Consider the following 12,720-nt stretch of genomic DNA (forward strand, 5'->3'; position numbering starts at 1 on the left):
ATTTCTGTTTAAATATAAAATACTTACTACCCATCAATTTGGGTTTTAAAGTAGATACATAAATGATGCTATTTTCTCCAAAATAATATCTACTGTAGCCTAAACAACCATCACTCCACTGCAACAGCTTTTTGTGATTTTTCTAAGGCTTTCGATTGTGTTAATCATAATATTTTAATTAACAAATTGCAGTACTACGTTTTCAGAGGAACACATAGTTTAAGTCATATCTTACCAACAGAAGTCTGCTTGAAAGGCTTGATATAACGATAGAGAGAGAGAAATGCTTTATTGTCAAAAAATTTATAATTTGTAGATAAAAGCTTGTAAAAACTAAAAAACAAAAATAAAAATAACTAAAGATAAAACAAATTTCAATATACAGAAGAAAACCTCAATGAATAACAAAATTATAGGTAATAGTAATAGGTAATAATTAGCAAATAAGGTCATAGCAAAAATTAAATTAGTGTGCAGCATGTCTAGAATTAAATATTCGTATCTTAAAATATAAAAGTTCAGTGTCCGTGCGTATGTTCCGAATTAACTCAAAAACGAGTCAACCGATATTCATGAAAGTTAGCATACATATGTAATTGGTTCAACTTAACAGATAAGTTATTATTTATTTAAATTAATGGTCTCAATAATTAATAATAAACTGATCATCAACGTTGATTGTTGTTATTAATCGATGGAGCCTTAAGCGAATTTCGTTACAGAGAACTGTAAAATTTTGTCCATTGCATAGATGGCGCCACACTCTAATGTGATATATTTTCTTAGACTACACACTATACATGTCTTATTTTGCCTATACCACTTAACGTCGCTTCTTTCAAATCATTTTTCATTTTGTCTTCGTTGCGTACATTACTACGAATATTTTTTTTATTTTTAACTTATAGTTATTCAAGGAACAGCGAAATTCATTCACATTAAACATTCAATTACTATTTTTAATAAAATGCTACCCGAAAAATCCAACCTTAATGCCCGTAGCAAGAAGACTCGATGTGCACGTGTTGAACGTAATTTGGAGCATCCAAAGTTTGTGATTTGTCATCTGATGCAATTGTGAAGAACATGTAACAACTCGATAATTTCATCGAACAAGCAGAAGAGAGAGCAATTGTATTTTCATTACAGAATTATTTCAAAGCATATCACTCAGCCACAGCAACGCGTGGCCGGGTCTGCTAGTTAGAATAGAAGTCGTTTACAGAGTAGAAGGCACTTTGCAGTAAATATGACCTCAAATTATTGCGAAATGCGGGAAAAGATTTTATCGATTTGATTTCAATGGGCAAGTGATTGTGCATTTTTTTGCATTGTACAATATTGAGCCCATAACTAATTCTGAACGTGGAGTAGGTAGGTAAAGGTCATGCTCCGCGTTCCTAAGTGGATAGACGTGCAACGACCTTTCTGAAATTGGAGAAGCGTGCTTTTTAATCTTTTAAAGAAGTCCCTGCAATGAGCCCTACTGATAATTCCGAGTAAATATCTAACAACTCTCTTTTGTAGTTTGAAGATTCGCTCGAATTGAGTCACATCACATGTAAAAAAAATAAAATGTTAATTTTGGAATTTGGAAATAAGATTGAATAAGAAAGCAAACGGAAAATAAACAATACAAGAGTGATAATAAGACAACAGAAGAATTTATAGAGAAATAATAAAACAACGCAAGTGGATAAGGAGAAAAAATTTAAATTATGTTCAGTACGTGCCTCACATCCTGAAAGTAATTAATTTAATTTTAATGGAAATATTCAAAAGACGCATCCTAAAATATTTTTTAATATAATATTGAAACGCACCACACGTATCCCAGAAGGGAAGGGCATATCGGGATGCGACTCAATAATAGACTTTTAAGGTAAGTTAAGTTCAGTTCTTTGGAACTGATCTCAGCGCAAAACAGGAGGAACTCAATTTTTTATATAAGGTGGCAATATGTAACTCCCGTTTCAAGAAATTGTCCAAAACAAGCCCTAAAAATTTCACAAATTTAACGACATCAACCCTTATTCAAAAAATCAATCATGATTACTCCATGGCAATAAAAACAACTGGAGCAAGAACTTTTTCAGCAGATTTTTGGACACGAAACTTCTTAGGTCTTGGAGAACCATTCCATCGATTGTTGCTTTGTTTCTGGATCGTAGAAATGTACCCAAGTCTCATCCATAGTAACAATTCGGTTTAAGAAGTGTTTATCTCTCTCTCTCTCTAAGGCGATTCCCAACAATTTCACAGATTCCCCTCTGCTACCTCGTTTTGCATACCCCAATATTATTTTGGGAGGGGGGGGCTTGCTTCACTTAATTTCAAAATGTTACAATCGAACCAAGATCTAGATACCTTTACATTGTCGATGCTCACGCAGTCAAAAGATCCTCAATAACGTTTAAGATTGCCTGAATGGTTGATTTGTGTTTCCGAAATCCAAATTGGCATTCAGATATTGTGTTCTAAATAGGAGCTAGGTTTATTTTTTATCAGTATTTCAAATATTTTATACATCATATAGGTATAATAATAATAGTTGTTAACGCGATTGAAGTCGCCACTTTCAAACACTTGATAATTTCTGATATTATCAGTACCTGATGCCAAGTATACCATATTATACTTTTATTGTCAATGGTCCAACAATGAACTCGAAGCAACTTCTTGTGTTTAAATCATAAAAATCCAAACTTTTAGTGACATTATTGATTCGTGAACATCAGTCTCCAAAATTGACGACATGAAAAATGATGATGGTCTATAATTTGAAAAATTAAATGGATCTGTTTGGGGTCCTTCAATACTTTTCAAAATAGTTTCGGATATGCTTGCTAAAAAAGCGTTGAATCATTATAGCTCAATAGCTGCATGATAAAGCAAAAATACATTTTTCATACGACACACCGTATATTTCCTGTGGCAATGTGTAAAAAACTGTGTACCAAGATTCGGCAACAACAAGATATGAAAGATAGGTTGAAAGAAGATTTCAATAGTATTGACGTACAAATATTGGGAAACGTATTTATTTCATTTGAAACTCGAATATAAGCTTTTTATAGATATTATTATTTTTGAGGTTATTCACAAAAAGCTAAATTTCGAGTATAACCATCGTCAATTATTGGTTTAAGTGGTAACGTTTTATATTTTTGGGGGGTATTCGTGATATATTTTTGATCAATTTTACGAGATCCGGCTGCGTCCACCAAACGTCTAGCGTCCATCAACATATTAGAACACGACCGACTTCACGGTCTACATCAGTGGACGAGTTCGTAACAATACTATGCGAATTGAAGTATATAAGAGGAGCATATGTTTTCGCTAAGGAATAATTGCGATACATCTTAAAAGTGCGGTCACAGCTGAAAATCGTTATTTTTTTCAATGTTCTCTAAAAGTTTCATTTTCAACTCTATGCAGGTTTGAAACAGCCGCAATTCCAATTCTTATTCTGAAATGGTGCTTAAATAGGTTAATGAAAAATGTATTTCTATTTTTCGTCAGGATTTAAAAGAAAAAATTTTTTTAAGAAATATGTTCAGTATAAAATGAAAAAAGTTTTTCAGCGTTTTTCCTTTCAAATTACTGGTTATAAAATTTCGTTCTGCTCCTTCGTGCAAGTCTATATTTTTCAAGTGGGCTATGCTATATTAGAAAATATATGATTTTAAAATTAGATGTGCTTATTAATAGTAAAATTATAGCTGTTCATCATTTAATTAGATATTGTAGTAATTAACTGCTGTCGTAGATATCCAAAATTACCATTTTTTTTTTCGTTTTCAGTTGCAAAGATTAAGGAATACTATGGTTGGACATACTAAGAAAAAAGACGCCACCGGTAATCATCAAATGAATGGAGGATCTACACAACATAGAAGCAAAAAACAAAATGATACACAAAAGAAAGAAAAGGAAAAAAAAGAAAGGGAAAGCTTGGTGTTGTGGCGGAAACCACTAACCACTGCAGAATATTTTTTTCGAGAATGTACTGAGTTAGCTTCTTTATATGGCAAAAAGTAAGATATTTATTGAAATTGTTATATAAACGATTATAGGATAACAACTGTAATTGCGTTTCACACATTTCTTTCACAAATTTAAAAATTATTGTTGAAACTTACTATACTATAGTTTCATGATAGATGGTGTATTCCACGTACAAATAAAAAAAACACCTTCGATCGGCTGATTATAACATAAGGATTTATGGAAACTTTGATAACCTAGGTCACCTATCAGTTGATTGCAGATCCTAATCCAGATCCAGAGTTTCTGAACTTAGCTTTCCGTTTTCGGTGGAAATTTCAAATTTAAAACTCAATCGTAAAACTTTTTTTTTATTACAGTAGAAGTCCGAAAATTTGGCACGTTCGGGACCGTCTCGGTGCCGGACTATCAAAAATTCCGGTCTATCAGGCGGTAATTCTAAGGTTAGGGTTAGGTTAATAATTAAAATACAAATACACTATACAAATACATACAACAAAGTTTGTTGTTGTGTTGATAATGTCCTCATCGGTTAGTTCTTGTTCAACAGGCTTATTCTCGTCGATTAGAAGCCACTTCTCTACCTCGTCTTCAGGAAGGTTTTTCAAGGGATTGTCAGCACTTCTAACAACATCCAAAACTTTGGTCAGAGCGTCTTGATGGTTTTCTTCCTCATCAGTCTGTCGTCAGATGCAGGGTTTGCAGCTGGCCAAAGTTTTCCCCAATATTTTTGGAGTGTTGTATTTTTTACCTGGTTCCAAGACAGTGCAATGGGCATAGACGGCATCTTTTACTGTAAACTTTTTTTGAAAATCAGTCACGTCACAGTCAGCATTTAACAGGCCTTGAATAAAAGGCCAGTTACATCAAGTCTTCGATATCCATGCTGAAACTTAAAGTTTCTGAGCCAATCATCAGAATAATTACATTCACTTTCAGGAACTCCTAAACCTTGGCCGAATTTCTTTGCCTTTTAAACAATCATTCCAGTTTTGGTTAGGTTTTTTCAGTTGTTCCAATTGAGAAGCAAACTTCATTAGTTCATCTTTTTGTTTTTTAATGTCATAATTAATTTTTAATGTCATAAATAGTTGATAAACCAATATTAAACTCATTCATTAAAACATTTCTATTCTCGCCTTTTTCTAGCCGTTTGATGATTTCTAGTTTCTGATTGAGAGTCATTGTTACATGTTTTCGTTTCCTCTCCTTTTGAACTCTAACGCTTAGGTTTTCAAAACATGGTCACTGTACAGTTAAAACGAAAATCACTTTTTTTATAAACAGTTTCGTTTACTGCGATGTTAAAAGACACAAAACAACAAATGGCGAAGACGCTTCGAGATTGATTAACGGAGATGCACTACACCTGACTAGCCGGCGGCTAAGTGTTTCCGAACAATACCGAACGCTTTCCGAACTACCCCGAAAACTTCCGAATAGCTATTTTTTTATTGGCTTTAAAGTCACACTTTTGGAGAAAACCAAAATTTTTACGATTTTCCGGAGCGATGCCGGACTATCAGGCATTACGGACTGTTGGATGCCGGACTAATGGACGTATACGTTACTCATTAGGTTGCTTCGAAATTATAACTCTTACATTGGTAGAAAGGAGCTCTTTTCAAAAAGACTAAGTTTGCATAGATAGGTTAAATAGAACTGGACTTACAGGCGTTTTTCATAATAAAGTTGCCGCTTCCCCCCACCTCTTATTTGAAGAGATAGACTAAAACTTGAAAAATCAAATATACGCTGAATTTCTTGAAAAATACGATAATCATAGTTTAAATGCATCTTAATTAGGCAAAATTTGTAAATTATTCATTTTATAATTTTTGGTATTCAATTACACCCTCTAGCGGTAGACCTACAACTCTGTAAATAATTTCCAGGTTTTTCTCGAGGTCACTTTTGTTATAAATTTTTTTTCCCGAAGCTGTACTATAAACGGTTCCCGAGATATGGCCGAGAGCCATTCTTATTGGGACACCCGGTACAATTTTCGAATTAATTTGTATATTAATAGTTTCTTTGAAATAATTATAACTTTCAAAAAAGAATTTAATTTAATATCTATACTATAGCACTACCTTCCCTTCAATAGACACTTTTCGATACAAGATAGAGATGGTTCTCCTTACCTCTATAATTCGATATCACTGTATCAACCAAGTATGTTGTATTTCAATTTTTCGTGTGCACTAACAGTTTCATTTTTATCTACTGCAGTATTTGCACAGATTTTGATGTCGTAGGCTTGACACTTATTTCTAACCATATTATTTACTACTCAAAATATCAAGCAATAAACAATGGAATATAGAAAGTCAGTTACTCAAGAACTATTTATTTAAATAATCATACTATCAATAGCTCAAAAATTAACAAAATTTTGTAGTCGGTCTTCATTTTTCAGTTTGTAATTTACTCATTCCTCAAATACTAGGTGTGGCTATTAAGTAACGAAACTAGCGCTACTACGAGAAAAGTACGCATGTGCCAAAGGCTAGCGACTATCAGCTGTATAGCCTGAAGCCTACTTATTCGAAAACGGTATCTACCGTATCTGTAGATAAACCAGTGTAGCCGTGGCCTCGTTTGTATAGCTGCTGTTTTTTGTTTTGTCGTCAAAATGATAGACGTAAAAGTATAGCAACGAATTGTTGTGATATTTCACAAGAAACTGGGAAAAACTTTAACTGAAACTTTATTAAAACAAATTTATGATAATGAATGTTTGTCGCGTCCACGTGTTTTTGAGGAGCTTAAGCGTTTTTAAGATGGCTGGGAAGATGTTGAAGTTGATTCACCTTAGGGTCGTCCTATCACGTTAAAAACGGATGGAAATATTGAAAAATTCGATAATTTTGTTCGATCTGATTCTCCACTAAGTATTCGTGCGATTGCTGACCTATAAGAATTATCAAAGAATGAAAATTTTAACATGCGAGAAGTGTATGCAAAACTGGTGCCTCATTCCGCACTGTACAACATCCCAGTGATAGACCGTCCACCTTGGCTTGCACCATGCGATTTCTACCTCTTCTCTATGGTCAAATCTTCATTAAAAAGAACAATATTTGAGTCTGTTGACGTTGTTAAAGAAAAAGCGGCGCGCATCCTGAAGAAACTGACAGAAAAAGACTTCCTGCACTGTTTCGAGCACTGGAATATTCGCATGGAGCGATGTTGCGATAGGGAAAAGGTATATATTAAAGGTGATGAGATAAATATACATAATATCAAAATATAATATTTTATATTACCAATCTCTTATCTAATAGCCACACTTCGTATACAGTTCGACTTGATAGGTATTTTATAATTTGGTCCTAACAGTAATACTTATTTTTTTATTTCAGATTTTTAGCAAATAAAGTAATCTTGGGAGTAATTTCAATTGTAGTAGTATTTTTGTACATATTAATAAATTCCAAAGGACCACACCAGTCTTTAGTACAAGGAATGTATAAAAAAGTTTTATGGTGTTTATATTGGGTAGGATTAGGTAAGTATTTTATTAATACTTGGAATTTCGCTGTGAACTTAATATCAGATTAGTCACAATGAGTGTTAAAACTAAATTATGGAGTATGATTTTTATTCTTAAAAGTTGAAGTTAAAAGCTGCTATGCCTTACTGAATTCCTCAGCGAACGCTAACTAGTTGGTGGGGTTTAACTACATGAACCAAATAGCGATGCTCTTTGACGTTGTCTTCAGTTCGGGTCTCAAGCTCGAACGAGGGTTGTTAAACCACTCTGATGAGACGTAATAATGTTGAAACTAGTCAGTGATTGCAAACCCCTCCTTGCAACTGCTATTGGGGAGTCTTCCATCACCTTTGCGTACCATCTTTTCCTTGGTATCATTTTTTTTGTTACTCCTTGTTCTATGTTCGCCATTTTTATGTTGCTCTAAAACCTGTTTTTCTCTTTATCTGGCCCAGCCACTCTATTCTTTTGGATCTTATAATTTTTCTTAGGTCTGCTCCTCCAAATAGATTCCTTATTTCATTATTTACTCTCATCAGCCATAATTCTCCCTCCTCTTAACCTCCTAGTATTTTTCTGAGTATTTTCTCCATGTATCGAACTTCTCTTCCTCAGCTTTGTTAAGAACCCACGTTTCACCTCCGTAGCTCACTGTTGGTCTTATTATTGTTTTGTATAGATGTAGCTTCGCCTTTCTGGAGATTATTTTGGATCTTCATATCGCAATCAGCGCTCCCAACTGTTTACTTACCCTCGTCATCCTTGCTTCCAGATTTTCTTCCTCGTCACCTTCGTCCTTGATAACCACCTCAAAATATACATAACTTTGAACTTGTTCTAAGCTCATCGCCTTTTCTTCGTTCAGTTGTAATGACAAACTTCTCATTGCTCTTTTCCTTTGTGTTGTCATTATCATGAACTTTATCTTTGTTGACTCGTAGATTCACTGTCTCTGCTGTTTCTATGAAGGCTCTTCAGGTTTCAGGTTTTAGTCCTGTGTTTGTATGGAAACATTTTGATATTCATTGGTTTGTTTTTGCCCTCGATTTTGTATGTTCAAGTGCCATTTTCGTAAGACTTATAAGCTTTTTTGGAATACTAGGATCGTAAATAATGCTATACCGACTTTTATCTATGGTCTTAGTCAAAATTTTGTAGGTTGCATCTATTAGCGCTATACCTCTGTAGTTTTTGCATTCATTTCATATATTCATATATTCTCGTCTTTAGTGCAGTTCCACCATACTTTATTAATTCTGGATCTATTTCGTCCTCTCCCAGGGATTTATCGTTTTTTGTCCCTGTATTATTTCCTTCTTTCTTAGTGGCAATATATATTCGTTATTATTCGAATCTTGGATTGTATACTCCTCCCCCCATTGTCCATCATAGTTTTCTGCGTTTAATATTTCTTTGAAGTGCTCTTCCAATCTTTGCATCATTTCGGTCTCATCTATTATTATTTCTCATTTCTTTTTTTATAGCCCCCTACTCAGCTTGCGCTTTATTGTATTTCATTTCTTTATAGAAATTCTTAATTCATTTGTTTAAAAAGGTTACTTCTATTCCTTTGCGTTTCATTTTTCTTCTTCGTTGTCCTTCTTTATTCTTAATACAGTTTTTTATCTTCATCTGTTCCAGTCTGTACCATTTTCTGTTTGGGTTGTTTCCTCTTCTCTGATACGTGAATTAATTTTAGTTATTTAAAAATATTTTAGAATTGCTTTTAACGCCAATTACATTATACAGTCTCCATCCCCATTTTATAATGTACGTACTCTTTTTAATTGAAAATCGCATACATTTCAAATTTTCAACTACATAAGAAAACGATTCTCATAGGTTTTGAGTTGTGACGTCATAGGTCATAAAAACATTGAGCAGGGGTCTGCTTGATGATCACGAGGTTATCGTTGCCCACAACGTAGCGTCTGCTGTTATAATACACTTTTTATTTATTAGTTACCTATAAATAAAACATTTTTCTATATAAAAGAATAATAAACTTAATTACTATAAAATATTAAAATGAGTTGAATTTGAATCTTATTGACATTAAAATGATCCTGGCAACAAAAATAATTACATCTCGCAACCAACACTTTCAAACCATTTTTGTTGTATCTTCGAGTTAATCAAAGTTATTTTAAAATAACCGAGAGAATAACTGTCGTATTTACCTCGTATCATATGTTCAGTGTTTATTTTATACCTATGACGTCACGCAATATGGCGGCCTTACTGAAATATTTAAACTACCTACAAAATTTTAAATTCTCAATAATTTTGTTCTCTATAAATATTGATCAAATAATTAAAAAAATATATAAAAGTTGTATATCACTATACAAAACTATTTTTTTAAACCATGCATGTACCCTATTCCAATTGTCAATTATCAAAAATCTTTTTTGGTACTGTTAGCTCTCATTAATATTTATATATAATAGTATTAGAATTTGTTATAAAAAAAATGTAAATATCAAGTTACTTTATATAATATAAAGAATTTCATACATGTTATTTTTTTTTAGGGATTTTATCTTCAGTAGGTTTAGGTACCGGACTTCATACGTTTTTGCTATATCTTGGACCTCATATAGCTCAGGTGACATTAGCAGCTTATGAATGCGGTAGCTTAGACTTTCCGGAACCGCCTTATCCAGATGAGTAAGTATAAATATAAGTAGCTCTAAAATTGTTAATCTTTACCTCCATTCAGTCACTGATAGAAGGCTCCATTACAGTAACCATCAAAAGTAAAAAGTTGCGTTATCCTCCCCACTTTCAATTAGAAACTAAGAAAAAAAATTTAGATTTAGAAATATTATACTATCTTCCATTTTATCCATTAGTCTACAAGCTGAATGCCAGAAAATTGTTGAAGAAATTAATTTGATTATTAAAATATTAGTAGTAGTACCATACATAAAAAAAGATCATAGATAAAAAAATTGTTATTATGTTTCAATATATTCTCCCTTTATTTCCACACACTTTTAACAACGTCTGACTAAAGCATCTATGTCACTTTAACTTGTCACTTGGCCTTCAGCGTTGCGAACAAAAAATAGCTGGACAGAGTCAAATCAGGACTATATGGTGGTTTTTCAATCTTTGTTAAACTACATTCGTGTATAGTAGCCTTAGAAAGCGAAGTAGTGTGGACTGGAACATTGTCATGAATCAAAAGCACACTTACGTTTGATTTTACTTTGTCTTTTTTTGATAATTTCACAATTGTGTTGAAGCCAATCAAAAATATACCCTCACAGTTCCAAAATATGGTAACCATCACTTTTTTGATGCTTGTCGAGACTTTTACATTTTTTGGCATGGACTCATCTTTTTGATGCCACCCCATAGAATCTCTTTTGGATGTCTGATCATAATAAAAGACCAGTTTCATCATTTACCATTGATCGGATTACAATTTCTTGGTCCTTAGGACAAAGCTCTAAAAATCGTTTAAAACATCCTTCTTGACATTGATTTGCATTGCATCGAGAAATCGAGACACTCATCTTTCACTAATTATTAAATCCTTAGAACATTTATTTTGGAAATGCAGGTCTGTGCTGCAATTTCTTTTGTTTTTAGGCGCCGGTCACTTACAACAATTTCTTCTAATAATTTAATGTTTTGTGAAGTAGTCTCAGGACGTCCCGCAGGTGGCACAAGGGGCAAGATGCATGAATTCTTGGCAGAAATTAATTTAAGGCATTAAACCGCTGAAAAATGAATTAAAATCACATGTCTAATATTTAAATAATAATATTTTATGTTTTAATGCAAAAAGTAGCGATTTTAAAAACAAAGTAAATAACAATATGATTATTCTGAATCGGAAGAATCATCTGAATTTATATTAACTGATGTAGCCGAAGTATCCGGAGTAAATGGGTAGTTAGGTACATTCAATCATGCATAAACTTTCTTGTCAATATTATTTGCACGTTCTTGAGGCAGTTTTCTCAGACTCGTTATTAATGGGTCGGAAAAAGAGAAGAAGAGAAGAGAAATTTTCTCTATATTCTTTAAATTCTTTATTTCGTGCCTCCTGCGCTTCCTCACTAATAGACTTAGAAGTGAAATGAAGTATGTTCTATTATGGTATGAATTAAAACTTTGTGTATTGAGGGAGGCATTGGCTACCAATTGTATTTTTCCACAAATAGTCTTGCAGCATATTTTTGGAACTTGTCCACATTAATTCCATATGTACTAGCTATTGTTAATAATTCCACTTTAAACCGTTTGATAACTTCAATAACCAACCCAGTAATCTTTGCTGCAACTTTTGGATCGCTGAAAAGTTTATTGCTTCTAAAGTCAGGTTTTGGCTTATCGACTACCGATTCCATCTCAGTTTTAAATTTGCTTTGGATTACCCTTTTTCTGTCAGCTACGATTTCCTTATATTTCTCTCCAAGAGCTTGCCAATTCATCAGAGGTAATTTGTAACAAATATTCGAAGAACAAAATCCAGGCATGGAGCACAGAAAATCCGAATTCTAGTCAAGAAGTGTCTATTATGTTTGTGTCAGATTCTTTATCAATGTTATTGAAATCTTTAGAAGTGATTCCGCATCTTTGTGTTGATTTGGTGTCTCATATGGCATTACAAAACTTTCCATCTACCACTGTTAGAAGCATAGCAAAGCATGTATTGCGATGTTATTCATGTGATACTTCACTTGATTTAGTTCTTCAATTTGTTTACGTATTTTTTTAACTTCGTTTTCTGCTAATTCTGAATTTTCATGTTAAAAAATAAACTTAATTGGTCAGCAGAATCGCGTTGATGAAGGTCTTTCATTTTCAATATTGAATTACAATTACAACAATATCAACAAAAAGATCGATTGACATCACGCTCTTCAGAGGAGTTGTAATTAAATGTTCGTCGAGTCATTAGCCAGGAAAGTAGTTGTTTGCTCCTATGAATAACAACAGAAAATATTTTCGAAATATTGAATTTCGAAATTATTTCAGAGGTAAATAGTAGAAGTCCTTTATTTTGATACATTTTACACACCTCATTTATCATCGGAATCTATATTATCGGCGACTACGCTAGATTTCTACCTGACCGGTGGTTCGCAGTTGGAAGTGAAGATGGCGCCAGTTAGCGTTCGCTAGAGAGTATTTAACTACATGTACCAAATAGAGACGTTGTCTTCTGCCAAGAATTCATCATCATCTTCAAATGA

The 12,720-nt window shown here is 33.2% G+C and overlaps 1 protein-coding gene across 3 annotated transcripts in view; it reads left to right on the forward strand.

Annotated features, from left to right (window-relative positions):
- Window positions 1-12,720, forward strand: part of LOC130447951 (vacuole membrane protein 1) — a 45,343-nt gene that overhangs the window by 17,902 nt on the left and 14,721 nt on the right. For 2 of the 3 annotated variants that reach the window (XM_056785026.1, XM_056785027.1), the window contains exons 2-5: window positions 1,528-1,882; window positions 3,808-4,040; window positions 7,377-7,522; window positions 10,042-10,177. In XM_056785026.1, the coding sequence (XP_056641004.1) occupies window positions 3,829-4,040; window positions 7,377-7,522; window positions 10,042-10,177 (494 nt within the window). In that variant the 5' untranslated portion in view covers window positions 1,528-1,882; window positions 3,808-3,828. The remainder of the gene's footprint in view (window positions 1-1,527; window positions 1,883-3,807; window positions 4,041-7,376; window positions 7,523-10,041; window positions 10,178-12,720) is intronic. The other variant, XM_056785028.1, reaches the window with a different exon arrangement.

This window comes from Diorhabda sublineata, chromosome 8, assembly GCF_026230105.1.
Source record: "Diorhabda sublineata isolate icDioSubl1.1 chromosome 8, icDioSubl1.1, whole genome shotgun sequence".
NCBI classification, from domain to species: Eukaryota; Metazoa; Arthropoda; class Insecta; order Coleoptera; family Chrysomelidae; genus Diorhabda; species Diorhabda sublineata.